The 18839-nt window shown below is 39.9% G+C and overlaps 1 protein-coding gene across 2 annotated transcripts; it reads right to left on the reverse strand.

Annotated features, from left to right (window-relative positions):
* Positions 1-11214: 11214 nt before the first annotated feature.
* Positions 11215-17318, reverse strand: LOC134754731 (box C/D snoRNA protein 1). Of its 2 annotated transcripts, none has more exons than XM_063691075.1 (5): positions 17269-17318; positions 16192-16468; positions 14922-15240; positions 13198-13350; positions 11215-12780 (listed from the first exon to the last, which is right to left on the reverse strand). In XM_063691075.1, the coding sequence occupies exons 1-5, from the start codon at positions 17316-17318 to the stop codon at positions 12551-12553; spliced, it is 1029 nt and encodes a 342-aa protein (XP_063547145.1). In that variant the 3' UTR covers positions 11215-12550. The 2 variants fall into 2 exon arrangements, with proteins under 2 accessions (XP_063547145.1, XP_063547146.1); XM_063691076.1 differs by having other exon boundaries at positions 11216-12777.
* Positions 17319-18839: the final 1521 nt, after the last annotated feature.

The following is an 18839-nucleotide window of genomic DNA, read 5'->3' on the forward strand; positions in this document are numbered from 1 at the left end:
AAGCTACACTAGTGATGAATGCTATAAAATAAAACATGTTTTATCAACATTTTTTTTATTTCCGTATATTGCTGTAATGTTTAAGAGCCCCGTGCTCACTAGCGCCACTGCTAAATGCAGAGACTCACGGCTTAAAATATAACGTAAATAAAAGTAAATATATGGTCTTTGGGGTCGGCCGTGGCAGAACAGCCGAAGTGACACCCATCAAACTAAACGGGGCAGACCTAGAAAGGGTGGACATGTTTAAATATCTTGGGCATATAGTCACGGCAGACCTCAAAAGATGATAAAGACATAGAGAGAGAAAGGAGGGCCCTGTCGGCCCGGGCGAATATGATTGCTCGCAAATTTGTGCGCTGTACCAGGGAGGTGAAAGTGACACTTTAGAGCTTACTGCACCTAACTGCACTCGTGCACTTTGTGGCTTTCATATACGAAACGGGCCTACGATGCCCTCCGCGTCCAGTATAATAACGCGTTCCGGGTGTTGATGGGGCTGCCGCGTTTCTGTAGCGCATCAGGGATGTTCGCTGAAGCCAGGGTCGATTGTTTCTATGCCACTATCCGTAAGAGGGCCGCATCCCTGGTGCGCCGGGTGCGCGCCAGCCCCAACATCATCATGAAGATGATAGGGGACAGGCTGGACTCCCCCTATTTACTATGCTGCAGTCGGCTACATGTGCCGTACTCAGCTGACAACAAAAATAGTTTATAGATATAGATGTATCCCTAGGTTTAAGAAATACTAATACATAATTTAGAATTAAGTTTTACTAACCACATTATGAGTGTAACTTGCAATAAATGAATTATATTATATAAATAATTGTGATTATTTAAAAACGATAGATATTTAAAAAAAGGGGGCCGCTACGTACTGTATTTTGAATACATCAAACTAGTTTTTACGTGGCTGGATTCGTCGATCTATGAACTCTAAACAAAAACGGCCGTTTTAACTTTGGACGCATAGATTGACGAATCCAGCAACGTAAAATTATAATGTATTCAAAAGGGACTCAAATACAAAATACAGTACGTAGCGGATTTTTTAAATATCTATAGTTAAATTTAAATAATCACAATTATTTAGCAGTGGCGCTAGTGAGACCGTTGATGGGCTCGTTAAACGATTTACAGATCATAAGTTAGCTAATAACTTATACTTATAGACATTACAATAAAGCAGGAATACTTAAACATTTACCGGCCAATAATATATCACCTTTAAGTGTTTTTAATTGTAAAAAACTGAAATGGAGATGGGCTGGTCATGTAACAGAAATGGACATACAAAGTGACTACTTGGCCAGGACCACAAAATAAACGACAAACAGGAAGACCAAGGCAGAGATGGATAGATGAAATAAATAGAGTAGCTAGCAAAGACTGGATGTCCAAAGCTAACGATAGAGATGTATGGAATAATATGGAGGAGGTCTTCACTCGAAGAGAGTTCCTTAATTCAAACTTAGTACATAAATAATTTAATTAAACTGCACCACATAAGTATATTGAACAATAAAAAAAACAAAATGTATATTTTAAATCTTATCATAATCGTATTTAATTGTTTAATATAGATTGATTAAAATTATAGATAATAATTAAATTATTATTTAATATACTTAATGTTAAAATGAATTATGAAATTGAAATTGCTATTCTAAACTATTTTGCACGTGAAATTATTTACGAATTGTTATGTATATTTTTATTATTGTAATGTATTTTTAAATTAAGGAATAAATGAGGCTATAATAATAATAAGCCCGCAGGGCAGCTTGTGGCGAGCTGTTGGGGAGTGACGACCCCACGGACCCGAGTGCTCCAGAGAGTCGGTCAGGGTCTCCGTCTCCGGCGTGTCTTCGTCAGTCGGAGTGGACCCGCAGGACTCTCAGCTCTGGCTTGCCTTCATTGGCTGTCCAGAGGGGAGTCGTAAGAGCTATATGCTCCAGGGGTGGAAGTGTTAAAGGGCATAACGCCGCGAGTAACTTCGGAGAAAGCGCAGCACACCTCTCGACACCCCTGAGCCGCTCGTTGCGCCTGGCCGTCTTTACGATGGCGAATCAGGTGTCCATCTAACGAATGGCGAGTCACCGCCTGCCTCGATAACTTGTGCAAGCAATGTTATGGCAGGTGTCCGGACTTCTTTGCAATAGCCCAGTCTTTTTCCACCCAAACGTAAACCATAGACCAGTACTCTGTCCATATTCTCTACAATAGCTTCCAATGCCTGCTGAAACCGGTTCACGGGTATCTATTGATGTACCCATGAATGGGTTCCAGCAGGCGTTCTACACGACATTAAATCTCTTCAAACGGCCTCTACGTGTTGGATCTATATCCCCACGCACGCCTTATAAATGACCGGGCTCGAAAGACCCGAGTTTTAAAACGGAGATACACATAATAATGATAAGTAAGTAGTCCAGTAAGTACCTAGACTTGGCTCACGAGATAACAGCCATGTGGGATGTTGATTCGACGATCATTGTCCCGATAGTCGTTTCAGCGAACGGTCTCATAGCGAAGTCTCGACCAACACCTAGAGAGACTCGCTAGGTGGTTGGATCAAGGGTCAGATGCAGAAGGCGGTGATCATGGACACGGCGCGGATAGTCCGCCGGTTCCTCTCTCTGCGGCCCTGACCACCGGCAGCTTGGGCCCTGCCCTAGGCAGGTTAGGTTAGGTTTTTTATAATGTGTTTATATGTATTTTGCATTGTTTTTGTACGTGTTTTTATATTTTATTTTTATATCCATATTATAAAATAACCTAACCCAAGATATAAAAGGAATAAATGAAATAATAATAATAAGTGTTTTTGTATGAGCTTGCATAGAGAAAACAATATAGGTTAGTTTGTAGAATAGAATACCACATATGGGTATAGATAGCCCCATATAGGTATAGAATGCCACATATGGGTATGTAATGGACAGACAGATATGAAAATCACTATTTTTGTACGAATTATAAATAATTAAAGGCAATTTTCATGAAAATCACTATTTTTGTACGAATTAGAAATAATTAAAGGCAATTTTATAATTAGATAAACCAGTAAGGTTCTTTTTGTTACCGTACTTTTAACGATAGATGTTGAACAATTAAATGTTAGGTTTAATTTATATGAATACCAGAAAAGAACATGCACACTGCAGCCGGAGCAAGGATTGTTTGCCTCGTATGTTACTATACTACCCCGCTTAGTTTTCGGCTTTCTTTGCAGTGTTGTACTATAAACAAAGAGCCCCGAGGCCAACGGGCAAGAGACCTGACGGCTGCATTCTCGTGCCACGGACCCTGGGTCGCTCCTTGGCGTGGGACGCTACCTGCGTGGACACGCTGGCCCCGTCCCACGTGGAGGGGTCTGCTCGGAAGCCTGGGACGGCCGCGGACCAGGCACAGACACTGAAGCGCCGCAAGTATGCGTTCTTAACGAACGAATACGATTTTGCGGCGCTTGCGGTGGAAACGTTGACCGTCAACCGACACCAAAAAGTTTGTTAAAGAGGTGTCGGTTCGACTAGTAGGTGTCTCAGGCGACCATAGGGCGGGCTCCTTCTTTGCGCAGAGGCTGGGCCTGGCGATTCAGAGGGGGAATGCCGCCAGCATTTTAGGGAGTTTCCCGGAAGCGGGGGACTTAAGGGAAATTTTCTATATTTAGTTTTTAATTTGTATTGTTTTAGTTTTAGCTTGTCTAGGTTTGCTGGGACGTCAGTTAGCCGCGACCACGACCAGTAAAACCTGTGACGAAACGTCGGTAAATAAAGGTAAAAAAAAAAAAAAAAACGCGATAGACCCGTTTCTAAATGTGATTTAATATGTCTAGGTTTAATTAGTAATAATTCGTTTTAAGTTTTTTTTTTATGTATTGTACTTTATTAATGTGTGTTGACTAAATAAATATAAACCGATTTAAGAAATAAGTCTAAACATAAATGAGGCTGTTATTGTTATTATTTATGCTGCGTGCTTCTTCACCACTCTGCGCAGGCGGTGCGCGTCCTTGCTCTGCAGAGTGCGTGCTAGCCCCAACACCATCTTGAACATGATCTCCAGCAGGTTTGACTGCCCTTACATGAACCACTGCATGTCAATACATATACGCAATAATGTAAAGTAAGGACTAACTATTAGGTTTAAAGAAAATGTATATTTTTTATTCTAGATATGATTGTATGTTTTGAAAATGCTGACATTTTTAATTATCATTTTTAACTTATTTATATTTTAATTTTTATAAATCAATGATTTTACAATGAATTTTATTTTTTAACAACATTAAGTTTTTATTTTAATGATTTTATAAATGTCATCAACGTCCAAATATTCTTTATAAATTGCTGTTCTGTTTTAATTTAATTTATTTAATTTTAATTATGATTTTTTACATTGTTATGTTGTCTTTTAAATAAACGGATTTATTAATTATTATTATTTATTTATAAGCGCTACTGACAATTAGCTTGAACCATCTAACCGCTAATCTGCAACGGCCGCCCCCCTGGGACCTGCTTTACGCCAACGATATAGCACTCGTCAGCGAAAATGCAGAAGACCTACAACACACACTGGAGCAATGGAGAGTCGCGCTAGAGGAAGCCGGACTGCGAATCAGCAAACAAAAGACCGAATACGTACACTGCAATTTCAGCGGCAAAAGCAACAGTAACACCATCAGTCTTGAAGGCACACCCCTGAATAGGGTCGCCTGTTTCAAATATCTAGGCTCAATCATTTCCACCGATGCAACTGTCGACACAGACATAACGTATTAACACATGATGGGTGAAATGGAAAGAGCTAACAGGAGTACTGTGCGACAAGAGAATGCCTGTAGGCAAAGTCTATAAAACCGCCGTACGACCAGCTCTAACGTATGGCGCCGAGTGCTGGCCCCTCAAAAACAACAAGAGGAGATATATATATATATATACATGCCGCTGAGATGAGGATGTTGCGCTGGGCTGGAAGTGTAACGCTGCTAGATCTCATCCGAAATACCCTCATCCGTGACAGCTTCAGGGTAAAACCAACCCAAGAGAAGCTAGTGGAAGGTCGACTTCGATGGTACGGGCATGTAATGCGTCGCCCACCCGAACACATGACCCGACGAGTGCTCGAAATGTTTCCGGCGCCAAAAAGAGGAAGACCCCTCCAAACATGGATAGCTACTATAAACAAGGACATGAAAGATGCAAATGTCACATCTGAGACAACCCGGGACAGAGCGTCCTGGCGAAGAAGGACTAGGAGAGCCGACCCCAAATGATGGGATAAGGCTAGGCAGAGAGAGAGAGAGCTACTGACAATTAGCTTCCTTGCTTTGTTCTGTAAGAGAGAGATAATTTATTAAATGTAATATACGAAGGAAAACAGTAGTTGAAGGATGTGTTTCTACTTGAAATAACAAATTAAAATATATTCAAAAATGGTTTAATTTGTTTCTATATTACCAAGGAGTTCCTAGCGTCGTTACGCCTGGCGACGCGTGTCGCGTACTTCTACTAAACAAGGCAGGGCCCGTACAAGCTGGCTAACATAATTTCGTATGTTAGTCTATGAAAATGAAGAATGCATATTTTACTAGTCATTTTATACAAATATATGACGAATATTGCAATGAAATACTGTGAATTGCAATAGGATACTCAAAAATGAAGTTAACAGTTTTTTTTTTTAACTATGAAAAAACCATTACATGAGACCAATTTTTCTCATAGCCCTTACAAAGGAAAACTACTAGACTACCTAAAGCAGTGAGGTGGAAGTCACTCGCAAAATATTAAAAAAAGTTATACCGTAAAAACAAGGAGGTGATATATTATTGGCCGGTACTGTACATATATACGAGGTTTTTAAAACCGCTTTTTATTTCTAGTACACATAACACATGCCTTTAGGGTGATTTCAGACTAGCTCATTTTTGGGTTATTCCCACTAGTTACCACCAAGTTTAGTTGCTAACAGTGGTAACTAGTGGGATTTTTTCCCCAGTAGTTACAAGTGGTAATGGTTCATCAATTAATTAGCTCCATGCATGAATTTATTTTTATTTTTGGATTCATAATTTATATCGTTGGAACACCGGAAATGATAAAAATACTTTTGTAAACCTTAACATTATTTTATTAAAAAATATTTAAAATGTTGAAATTTTTTGAGCGGTTGAAACGCTCATAATTTTTGGCGCGAATTCGACAGAGCGTGATGACGTCACACGTTGGGCGGCCCAACTGACGTTTGCTACTAATGACACTAATCTGTCGAACGCGTGACGTCACGTGGCGTTTTGCTCACTAGCTTTTCGCGGGCAAATTTTTGTACTTTTTATTTATAATTTTAAGCAATTAAATGGTAATTTAAAACCGGAAATGCATTTGTAACATGATATAACGGTAACAAACATCAGAATAAAACATATTTCGTTCAAATATAAACTTCATGCATGAGGCTAATTACGTCACACGAATTTCAAGGTTGTATATTTTTTTCTCTTCATATTGGTCGAATGCCTAACATTATAATAATAGCATTTTTTTTTCTTAACATAACATACATAATGATAACAGTATGATCGTTTTGTCGCCGAAACCGGCACTAACTATTCATTGATAGATACTCTATTAAATATATAGCTGCAAATCAGTCTAAATCATATTTGATTTACCTGAACATTTGAAATTTAATTAAGGAAGCGTAGCGCTACCTTAATTAAATTTATAGATTCAAGTAAAGTTAAGAAAATTTACGTATTTTTATGTTACATGCACCTACTTTCATAGCATTCTCCAGAATTTTATCGGCGACATCAATTTTGTATACTTTCAACAACTCCCATTGCCAAAATGCGGATAACTGATTGGGATCAAACTTTTTAGAATTAGTGTCTTTAAAAGAAAAACAAAAATCATTTTTTGAGCAATGCAACGACAACACTAATTCTATAATCTTTAGTATCTTGTTTAAGCTTTAGCCTAAACTTGATGAGACAATTAAAATGTTCAGGTAAATCTTCATTCAACTCCAATAACTGTAAGCTGTGGATGAGCAAGACTTCTAAAATACCGGAATGGCGCCAATGTTTTGGTATTAGGCAACTGAAGGCTATCTAATAATATGTATGCAGGTTGTCGCAGCTCATCGGTGTGATTATTTGAAGCAAAAGCACTGTGCGAGTTGGTCATGGGCGAGTGAACTGCCGGGCTAGCACATGATTGGCGCGACAGTATCTCGCCGCGACATAGACTACCCGTCCCCCTTTAATTCATACAGTAAATAAAAGACCGGTAGTCTATCTCGCGGCGAGATACTCTCGCGCCAATCATGTGCTTGGCCTACTGGTCAAGAAGATGCGTTATGGAAGTTACATATAAGTTATTGACGTACAAGATCCACTGGGCGCCTGGAAGTTTAGGAGGAAGACACTTGCCTCCTGGAACAACACTTCAAGCACTTTATCGAAGTCCCACATTTTAAAATGTATACGTTTACCAGCTAAATCGTACAGTTACTTTTAGATTTAATAAGTAAAAACAGAAAATTTGAGGAATTAACACGAAATAAAATTGAAATTCACTCAGTTAAATGGTACAACCGTCTCCCTCCGCAGTTTTTTTTTAAATATAGGTATTGCCAGTCTTATAAAATACTACCCAACCATAGACATAGTATATACAAGTATAGTTGGTCAAACCAATTTGTCAGTCAGTAAAAACCTGCTTCGAGCTACAGGGCGTCTGAGAACAGTTCCCCGTCGCATGGCACTTTCAAGGAAGAACCCTCGAGTCATTGGCCCAACTTACTACGAACAACTACCTGCTAACCTAAAGGGCCCTACACACTCATGCGCGAATCACGGTGCGAAGCCGCGAACGCGAGTCTGGAGCCTAGTTCGCTAAAAGTTAACACACTTAGATTTTCAAGTCCACTATTTAAAAAAAATATTTCGCTCCCGATACAAACTTTATTCATACAAACTTTTCAAACACGGTGCAATCAGTTTTCGTCTATTTTAATATATTGCCCTTTTATCAAGTTTCATGTTTCTAGCTTAAACGAAAACTTGTACTACATATAAACTTACATCCCCCCTTTTTCTGTTTTGTATAAGATATGTAAAATACTTCCTATACATCAAAAGGTGCAATATAGGATAGCAGTAGAAAATTGTTTTGATGATAAATTTAAGGTGCTGAAACAAAGTAGATATAGAACAAAGAGCATAAGGCTTAAACAAAGCCGTGCAGGCGCACCGTGATACAGGCCGGCGGCAGACACACCCAATCTTTACTTATCTCCCTCACGTCAGACAAGGGAACTATTCCAATGTTCCCGTAGTCCACGTAGTGAACTTAACTAGATTTTTCGGTTCACTGTAGTATAGATGCCCTGTACCAGTGGTCTTCGAAGAGCGCGATGCACGGTTTGTTCTCGTATATACCGTCTAACGGCGGCATATTCTTTCCCATTTCTTTCACAATATCTAAAAGTGCTTCATATGTCACATGGCTATCCGCATCTTGAACGATCATTAATTCCAAAGAGTTTGCGTCGTTTATCACGGGTATGTTACAGCTAAATTCTCGATCCTCTTGTCGCAGATACGAGACTAAGTTAGAGCTGTCTTTCTCGCTCGCACAGCCGTTTTGATCAACTAGCGTGCTCATTTTGAAGGACTCCGGCGAGCCTGACGCTTGTGATGAGTTTATATCCTCCTAAACAATGTAATCGGGTTCGGAACCACTGTTTATTTCAATAACATTCGTCTCTGTTTCAGTTCTTTTGATTTTTACTGTTGTACTTGAAGCGTGTTTAGATTTATTTATAAACTTGCGTTCTATAGGCTTGGAGCCGTCAATGTATTCAGCCAAGTCGAACTCGACTAGGTGGTCATTAATCCAGAGTTTGTCATACTTGACGAAGCATTTCTTCTCGACGATGGCCTTGTGTATGTAGTCGAGGACGGTTTGGTCCCACTGCTCACCGACGGGCTTGATGCGGGCGAGCGAGACCTTGTGGGATTGGATGGGGATCTGGTGTAGAGCAACGCGTTTCCTCAGGTCGGTAAAGGCGCAGAGCTCGGCGCCGTAGTCGACGTATCGAACGAGGCAGTTGCCCTGGGCGGGGTTGACCTCGAGCACCGTCCCGCGGTAGAACTTCGAGTCGAGGTAATATCGCGCCACGCAAAGCTCCCCGACGCGCCACGAGCAGTACGGCGCCATGAGGTCCTCCTCTTTGAACACCATTTCGAGCGTGTCGCGGATGAACTCCAAGTCGTCCTCCTGCGAGACGTCGTGCAAGTAGATGATGCCATCGTTGTCTATGTATGTGGGCAGGGCGGTGAACTGTTGGGCTCGCAGCGGCGGCGGCAGCAGCCACTCCTTCACCGAGCCGCGCACGTTCAGGAAACGCAGCGAGTCTTTCTTTTCTTGATGGACTTGAGGGCGGTGTTGCCCGTAGCCAATGTCACGTAAAAGGGTAGGAACAAAATAAATGCTCTTAGAGCACGACGCTGTTCGGTGGTTGTTGTAGTTGTCTCGTAAAACCGATAGCTGGATTTTACGAGAAGCACTTGGACTACCGGCCGTTGACTCCAAAATGGTGGTTAAACACGCTTTGAGATTAATTCTCCATTCACTGCACACTACCACATTAGATTATTGTATAATAAAGCTATCGATATTACACTTTAAACAATATTAATGAGCAAAAAACAAAGGAATTAATCACGAGGCTACTATCAAGATGGCGTTCGAACCGGAAGTCCATGCAGCGAGTCGTCTGGTCCAGAGGTGGCGCCCTCAATCTGACGAGTATCGATGGCGAGGCCGCGGCTCGCCAGCTCGGCGTTGAGGCAGCGCCACTCGGACTCGTTGGGCTCGAGCGCGCTGTGGGCACACCCACAGCTGAACCGGCATGCTCTTGTCCTCGAACTCGCCGACTTTTGTCACGAACACGCGTTTGTACTCCTCCAGTTTGTCTTTCAGGAACTCCTTGGTGAGCGAGGGCCACTCCCCGTCCGCCGGTAGCAACCCCGCTAGATGACACTTTATAGCCGCGTCTCCTATGACTTCAAAATCGGGATGCAACTTTTTCAAGTTCGATATCGAAACGGTCTCGGTTTGAGCGAAATCTGTAAAAAATACGACGACTTGGTCCTTTTCAGTTTTGAGGACGGTAGCTCGACGCCATGTCCGTGACTCCATGCAAAATGCGCAGCATCTATCGTTCACTTCCCATCTTCCGTGGCGCGGAAGCGCTTCAAGTAGAATTTATCCATATCTTCAAACAGCTCGTTGAATGTTCTCTGCTGGTGTACCAATGAGATGTATATCAATGATGGGGACTCGCAGAGAAGGATCTTCGCTTCCAATCGGAGCGTTTCTTTTGAGCCGGGTGGGAACCCATCCTGATACCTTCTTGCCATTGTTTTATAATTTGTGCATGTGGCGTTTTTACTATTTACGTGTGATCGGTTTTTTCTCAGTAGAATCGTATCCCGCAGTGAGGACTTCAAAGTCAATGGACGTAAAAAAACAGGGAGTAGGTGTATGCTTTTAATACTGGTATCAATTGGTACAGGTTGATTCACGAAAGCTGACATGAATGGAATTAACGAAACTTTCATTGTATGCCTGATTAGTTAATGTGATTACACACAGATATTTTCATTTTCATTCTCTTTCATTCCTTTCGTGCCAGCTCTTGTGAATCGACCTGTAGGTACTAGCATGATTGAGCAAAGATCGACTCGTCATAATGAAGAACTTTCGTTACGAAAATTTTAGATTTCGTCGTACACACGTATCGACACGTGGAAAGAATGCTAACAGAAAGAGTGTATAAGGGAGAGGTAGAAAGTTGAAACGGGAGTCGGAAGGGGCAGAACTCGGCGGACTTTCTCTGATCAGATCGGGGAAATCCTAAAGAAAGGCCGGGTCGAGAGCATCCTAAACCGGCGAGCGCGTATTAGGAATTTTCGATATCGACACCAAGTATTATTAATATTTTATCAATATATTTTTGACAAAAGGAATATTAGTAATTTTATAACCCAAAACAGATTAGGAAAGATTATTGAACGATTAAAAACAATTATCGTGTGTACAGCGAATAAAATAATTTAAATAAGTTAAAGTGACGTCACAAAGTTTGTGACTCCCCCCTTCCCCTTGTCACAACACGTCACATTTTCTTGCCCCCTACCCCCTTAAACGTGTGATGTAATTAATGGATGACCCCTAAAAGGTGGGAAAAAATTCCAAGTAACCACTGGTAACAATAACCCGTATTTTTCTGCGCGTATACGCTCGTTTCGGCTTAAAACGTTAGTCTAAAAACCGCCCCTAGGCACAGATTAAATAATAGTACAAAGTAGTAGGTACAAAAGGTTCACTCACTAACAAAACGCTTCTATATATGTACATACGCTAAGGGCCTGACACTCTTTGATAGAGAAAGATAGTCTTATTGCGATTCCTATAGGAGGAAAGAGAAAATAGTGTCATGCTTTGTCCTTATCACCGACCGGGTGGCATCATAGGTAGGAGTCGATGGCGAAATAACGAAATTTATAAGAGTGAAAGAGAAAAAATCCTATGCTGGCCAAATTTTATATGAATATTCTTTCTCTTACCCCCGGTCTCGATGGCGCGTCTATAACTACTTGTATATACTATGTCTATAATTGGCGCGAAGTATGGATGGTATAGAAAGGATGCCAATCTCTTATGGCAGAATTGTTGCAAAAGTGACCGCTTTCAGCAATAAATAATAGTTCCTAATCTCTCCAGTGGCGCTAGGTAGGCTCTGAGACCAAAGAGTATTGTAATATATAGGACACTCTATCACATGAACCATAGAGGTATAATAATGTAGATATGAAATAGGGAAGGGGCAGCAAATAACCCGACCAAATTACGTAGGTTGTTTCTGGTATCTTGTCAGGAATGTTAAAACGTGTTTTTAATTTTGTCGCATTGCGTATGTTCTGACCCTCACGGTCGCACGGGTGCACATCTATATAAAATACTATGTGTATGGTCTAGGTACTTCAGTGTATGGTGGCGCCGCCTATTTACTGTTTTTTTACGGTCACTTTTTGATACATGAAGATTCATTTCCTTACCTCTACCTTCCATAGCGCGAAGCTTCTATTATTTGAAGTTTCCATTTTTAGATTTATGCCACTAGATGGCAAACTACGCGAAATAGAGTGTGAGACTGAAGTGTAGGGGGCAGCACCTGCATGGAAGCGTGAATGGGCTTGGCAACTGTCAAAGGTTTGCGTAGATGGCGCTATCATAGCTTGCAGATGTTTAAAGGGCTCCAGCCAGGACATAAAATTATCCAGGGTATATAATTACATTAAAAAAAAAAAAAAAAAAAAATTGACAACTAGGGATTCACAAGGCAAGCTATGCTGGCGCCATCTGTTAAATACTTCGACCGGCCAACCCTATTGCTATTGTTTTCGCTTTCGATTCAGGTCACGAGATGGCACATTCCAACACGCAAAGTTTCTAGGTATAAATGTTCACTTGTTACTTTCATCCTCACTAACGTCTAAACTCTCCTCGGAGGAGTACCCCGTCGTGAAAAGCAGATTCTTAGGCTTCTTCTTTTTCTCTTCTTTGATCTCCTGCTGTATCTCCTTCTGTTTCTCCAGCGCCACTTTCTCGGTAAGCAGGGGCCTCTTTCTCTTCTTGGCCTCGATTTGTGCGGGAGGTTCTTTCGCGATCGGTTGTTCCTCTTCAAATTCGTCTTCTGCAAAAATAAAAACATTTCTTGCTTATTAAACACTAAAAACCGGCCAAGTGCGAGTCGGATTCGCGCACGAAGGATCCGTACCATTACGCAAAAAACTGCAATAAAAATTACGTTTGTTGTATGAGAGCCCCAATTAAATATTTATTTTATTCTGTATTTAGTAAATAAATAAATAAATAAATATTATAGGACATTATTACACAGATTGACTAAGTCCCACGGTAAGCCCAAGGAGGCTTGTGTTACGGGCTTCACGGGCAGGGTCACTACCTGACCAGACATGGTCTAGACAGATCTTCGTATGTCTTATAGTTTCAGACTTTCCCATACTGACCGATTTAAATGAGACACCCTGCATATTAAATCTGTGGAAAACACTTCCGAGATGAGTAACAAACGTGAAGTCATATTTACCTGGAGTGATGATATCGAAATTGTAGGCGTGGTCCTTCAGCACGACGAACACAAGCGGGAACTCAACTATGCACTTTCCAGAGAGGTTCTCTGCTAAAGTCTCGCTCGGGTCCAGCTCGAAGAACTTGCGAGCACATCCTTTAACTTTTTCAGCTGAAACAGTGTTATTACGATACAAATAATAGTTGAGTAGTTTTAGTTGGTCATTTTTTCCTTATTTTATTTCGTTTAATGTTAAATGGTTAATGGTACATACTATTCGACTCCTTACTTTTAATTTTAAAAATATTGTATAGCGATTTAGCGATCACATTTTCTTTGTTTTCCATACATCGAAACGGCTTCTAAGCAAAAGCGTCGTTACATGGTGACGTCACGATGTGTTGCCATATTAAATTTGATCCTCAAAACAAGCCTGATCGACTTTTTTATGTGATTTGTTCTATATGTTACATTAAATTTTTATATTCTATCTTTGTCGTATGGCAACTTAGTTTTAGATTAATTATGTTTTTTTTAAATGTTGCCACGCCCTAGTAAGGTCCATGTATGTACTTTCTAATAAAATAACCAACACCTTGTAATACCATGGTTGCAATTAACGATTATGATTTATAGTTTAAATAGTAGAGTGAGTACTTGTACAACACAAATTAGAATATTTTCATATTTTTTTTTATATTTTCTTGGTGGCTCAGATGGTAGAGTACTGTCAAGCCGATGACGCAAAAATGACGTATTTTAACATACAAGCAGTTTTTTTATAACACTACAATTTTTGATAACTAACTTATTGAGGCGTCGAAAAAAAAATACTTGTTACGTAAAATTCACTATCATAAATCAAAAATAGTTATAGTATTACTAACAATCTATTATTTAATCGAGTGACAATGATGAAAGTCAGTTAGACGTTTCTGTACTGATTGTCAAGTATCTATATGTGTCGTTTTCAAGCAAAAGGTACCACTTTCTCGCTTGCCATTAGGACGCTCTGACAGGTTTTTCGTATAAACATACAAGCAATTTTCTTCCTTATGGTAAGCGACAATGTGGTACCTTTTGATTGAAAACGTCACATATAAAGAGATTGAATTGAATAATTATTACGAAAAGACTAATTGAAATCATACTCTATGTATTTTTTTTTTATTTTTTTTATTTTTTTTTTCACTATGTAGCGTGACGTTATTTTTTCGTCAACGGCATGACATGTAAGGGCCCTGCTGATGACTGATGACCTCGTTTTCTTTGTAAATGCATCCTAATGTTAAACTAAACTAAACTAAACTGATCTCAACATATCAGCATTGCGATACAGCGAGGAAATGCCGCCAGCATCCTTGGTAGAATGCCTCAAGGGCCTATTTTAGATTTAAGCTAGTTCTTAATTTCGTTTACGTAGTACCACTGTGCTGTGGCTGCCGCATGCACCCTAAAAGGTGGGCTAAAATGGTTACCGAGTGGGACCCACGGAACACCATAGATGGTGCTGGCCGGGGTGCAGGCAGGCCGAAAAGGAGATGGCGGGACGACTTGGACGCATTTTATCCGGATTGGCGGGACACTACAAACGACAGGGTCGAGTGGAGGAAACGAGGGGAGGCCTTTGCCCAGCAGTGGGACACTAAATTAGGCTATTAAAAAAAAAAAGTATCACTGTATATATCTTGTATGTAAATAAAGAGAATTAACTAAAGTTTAAATTAATCAATCATACGTACCTCTCAACAGCACTTTGACTCCGTTAAACCCGACAGACTTATAATAAGTCAGAGCCTTCGATCCTTCAAACGGCTCCGCATTGACATCCAGGTACTTATCCAACAGCTCCGAAAGCCTTTTAGTCTCCAAGCATTTCTCGTCTACAAATTTCACCATATTCGGTTCAGCATTGGGGAAGATCCACTCCACCCGCCAACTAATTAGGTTTGTTTTGTAATTGTAACGAGTTGTGTTTACGAAGTGCCTTGAGAAGTTTTGCGCGAGGAACTGCAGGGCTATGCCGCAGTCTCTGGCCGCTATCTTCAGTTTGAAGAGATGCTGTTGGAGGAGCATATAATTCTGTCAGTACAGAAATTTATTTCGCCAATTAAGAGCAAATGAACAAATAATATATAGTTTGCACAAATCCGTAATCAGTGCGCCTTCAGTTAACTCCTTTAAAAACAGACTCAACAAACATTTTACGAATGGACAAAACACAAGTGCAGGACATTAATATGCACGTATCAGATATTTTGAGCTGCCTGTGCATTTGTATATAATAATAATATTACTCTACTACTAATAGAGCAAATACTAATACAATATTGATTTTGATAATTTACTATTGTAAAATTAAATTAATGCATGTTAAGTTTGTGCTTAGGTTTCAAATTCGCATTGTTTAGTTCTATAGGACTTCAGTAGTGGAAACTATTTTGGCTTTTGTATGTATTTAAGTGTTATTATTGAACTTGATATGATTTTAACTATATTCGACAATGGCGACTACAAATGTGGTCGGATAGTCGCCGACTATTCGGTACATCCCTAATCACGCGGTATCTTCTGCACAAAAGATCCCTATGGGTCGAAGTGTATCCGCAAGGGCCCCCGAATCTATAAGATATAATCACGAGGTATAATGGTTACTTGTAAACTATAAGATATAATCACGAGGTATAATGGTTACTTGGAGGCTTGTGTCGTACATGTACTAAAATCAAAAAAACACGATTCCCTCCACTGTACTAGACCGAACTATTCCCTAATGATTCTGCTCTTAGTACACTACACGCGAACGAAACAGAATGGGAGCGAGGACCGAGGAGTGACAATGACAGCAATGCGATCCGAGTGATCACTCATCTGACCAAACTAAAACTAAACAACGACTCTCTGTGTACTACTGTACTAAAAGACCGAAATAGTACAGTTTGGGGAATTGTACCAGTTGGGAGCCATCTTTTCAGTGAACGAGCATGCATAACTCTAGTTACTTGAACTTACTACTGGCAGATCCTTGTCTATCCTAGTGAACCTCTTCTTTTCGTCACGTTTCACTCCATGCACGAACCTGGCACACTCTTCCAACAGCCTGTAGTCGCTCAACAAGTCTCTATCGGTGAAATCTCTGATGCGAACAAATTTAGTCCTGTCCCGTGTACCGTCGCAGTTTAGCTCCATTTTGTGGATCCTAACGCAGTTTAAACAACATGTCTTTACTTCGCATTTAGGGCACGTGTATTGTGCTTCCTTTGAGGCACATACTTCACAAGGGCCGAGTCTGAAAGAAAGATATAAATGAGATTTTGTAATATATCCTCCTAAGTCCCAAGTGCATGCTAAAAGAACAAAATGGCGTTCATAATTGAGTCCTGGGTATTGCTACACAGAAGATGTCACTATAACAGAATATCCTTTAAAAAGATCAAAAGTATAGTCATTGAGTCCTGAACTTATAGCAGCAATTTAATCTGTTTCAAACCCGACTACGATTTTTGCTAGAACAAACATTATTCAGTACCAAAGTAACTTTTTTTTGCACTAAGTCAAGTTTTGTTCTTTTTAAAGAACTCTCGTGCTTAGTATGTAGTAGTTAATGTAATAATGATAGGTAAACAGCATGGGTAATTGGTTATTTACTTTTATTTTCTTGACAAAATCAGAAATTCACCACGCGTACGCACAAAGCTTCGCTTCTCAACTCCTCAACCTTGAGTCCTGGCCCAACGGTTGCTGGTAGAAGGGTAATCAGCCTCATTTTCCGAGTCAGAAGAATATTTATTTTCTGAGCTACGGACTCAGCATCAATAATCAAGGTTCGACTTGTTAAGACTCTGAAATAGACGTAGTTTCTGGTCAACGTAGCGATGACCAGAAAATTCAACGCGTGTGACACGGAAAAATATATAAACACTAAGATAATTGCGTTTAGGTCTAAAATATCGCAATAAAGGGACTTAACAATGGTTGCCATTTTGTTCTATTAAAAGCTAGTTCGGTCTTTCTAACAAGTAATATTTTAAAAGCCCGGGTCTTAGGAGAATAAACCGACTATCCAAGTACTTCGGGGGTGGTTTTTACCTTGGCGCGGGTCCCCTTGTCTCCGGCTCGCTATCTGACGACGACGACATGTGTTATAAGCAAAGAGCATATTGGTTATATTGGTTATAAGCAAAGCATTGGCGCATTGGCGTATTTTTTTTTAACAATTACGGCCTGGATGCGAGCATTGGCGTAATTCTTGAGGCGTTTTTTATACCCGAAAACGAATTGAAAACACATATTCTATAGTTGGTCAAACCAAATTGTCAGTAAATAAGAACAAAAAAAACTATACTCATCCTTTTCTATTGGGTGCTAGTACTAGTGTAAGACAAAGATAGTACGACTACGATTCTCTCTCTCTATGTTTGAAATGACAGTCCTTTGACAAACTATAGTCCCATTTTCCTCTGGATATTGACATTATGGAAAATAATTTTACAAAATTCGATGTATATTACCATAGCTATGTCCCTTCGTTTGACTTTTTAAAAATTAGGAGCGAAAAACAAATTCCATCAGACAAACAATACATTATGGGTCGCGTGCGGATGTGCCGAGCTCCAGATGGTGGAACAATACAAGTACTTGGGCTTGCTTATATAGTTTGTCAAAAGACTATCTCATTTCAAACATAGACAGAGAGAATCATACTATCTTTGTCTTACACTAGTACTAGCGCCCAAAAGAAAGGGATGAGTATAATTTTCCTGGTTGTTACTGACTGACAAATTGGTTTGACCAACTATAGGTTATAAGTTCTCGTGGGAGCCACATGTAAATGGCTTATGCAATAAATTAAGAGCAGTACTTGCAAAATTCCACCATCTGAAGTTCGTTTTAAATAGGGCTACTATGTATGCAGTGTACTATGCTCTAGTGGACTCACTTTTGTCGTATGGGCTGTCAAGCTACGGCCGTATATTTAAAACGTATCTAGAAAAGATAAAGGCATTGCAGATTAGATTCATGAAATTAATGGTTGACGAAAAAACTAAATTTAAATGTAAAAGTACTACCTATGAACAACTCTTCTTAGAATGTAAAATTTTAACAATCCATGAACAAGTCACATTATTATTAGCTTTGGAACAAATGTGGAATGATGAGTTTAAAATACCTATTATCATCCAAAGGTTAACGAGAAACAGAGATAGTAATAAATTGCTGGTACCTAGTTTTACGAATTTCTTTGGTCAAAGATGTAGAAAATATTTAGTCCCTATTATCTATAACGAGTTGCCGTCGGATTTAAAAACCACAAGGATGACAAAACAAACATTACACAAACGCAAAGGAGCCTCGTCTGCCAGTGCCAACCAACCACTGTGTGGTTTGGCAGAAGAAAATATGTATTTAGTTGTAAGTAAGATCTTTGAATAAACGTTTATTTTTTATTTTTTATGACAAAACTTTATGGGAAACAATGTCATTTATCTAATCTGGAAAAGTACAAGATAATCCCGTAATTTATGCCTTAATTTAATACCTACAATTTAGTACGAGAGTACAAAGAATGTGGGGGTGGTAGGGGTGGGGGGTGGCGGCAACTTAATGACTTTTATGCGGACGAAGTTGTGGGCAGATGCTAAAAATAGTTAGCTCATAAA

Source organism: Cydia strobilella, chromosome Z (genome assembly GCF_947568885.1).
Source record: "Cydia strobilella chromosome Z, ilCydStro3.1, whole genome shotgun sequence".
In the NCBI taxonomy this organism is placed as follows: domain Eukaryota; kingdom Metazoa; phylum Arthropoda; class Insecta; order Lepidoptera; family Tortricidae; genus Cydia; species Cydia strobilella.

Coding starts and splice junctions, on each gene's coding strand:
- LOC134754731 (XM_063691075.1), bottom strand. CDS start 17,318: ATGTCGTCGTCGTCAGATAGCGAGCCGGAGACAAGGGGACCCGCGCCA. Junction 16,469..17,268: donor ACAAGGGGACCCGCGCCAAG/GTAAAAACCACC, acceptor TCTTTCTTTCAG/ACTCGGCCCTTGTGAAGTAT. Junction 12,781..13,197: donor TTTCGATATCATCACTCCAG/GTAAATATGACT, acceptor TTATTTTTGCAG/AAGACGAATTTGAAGAGGAA.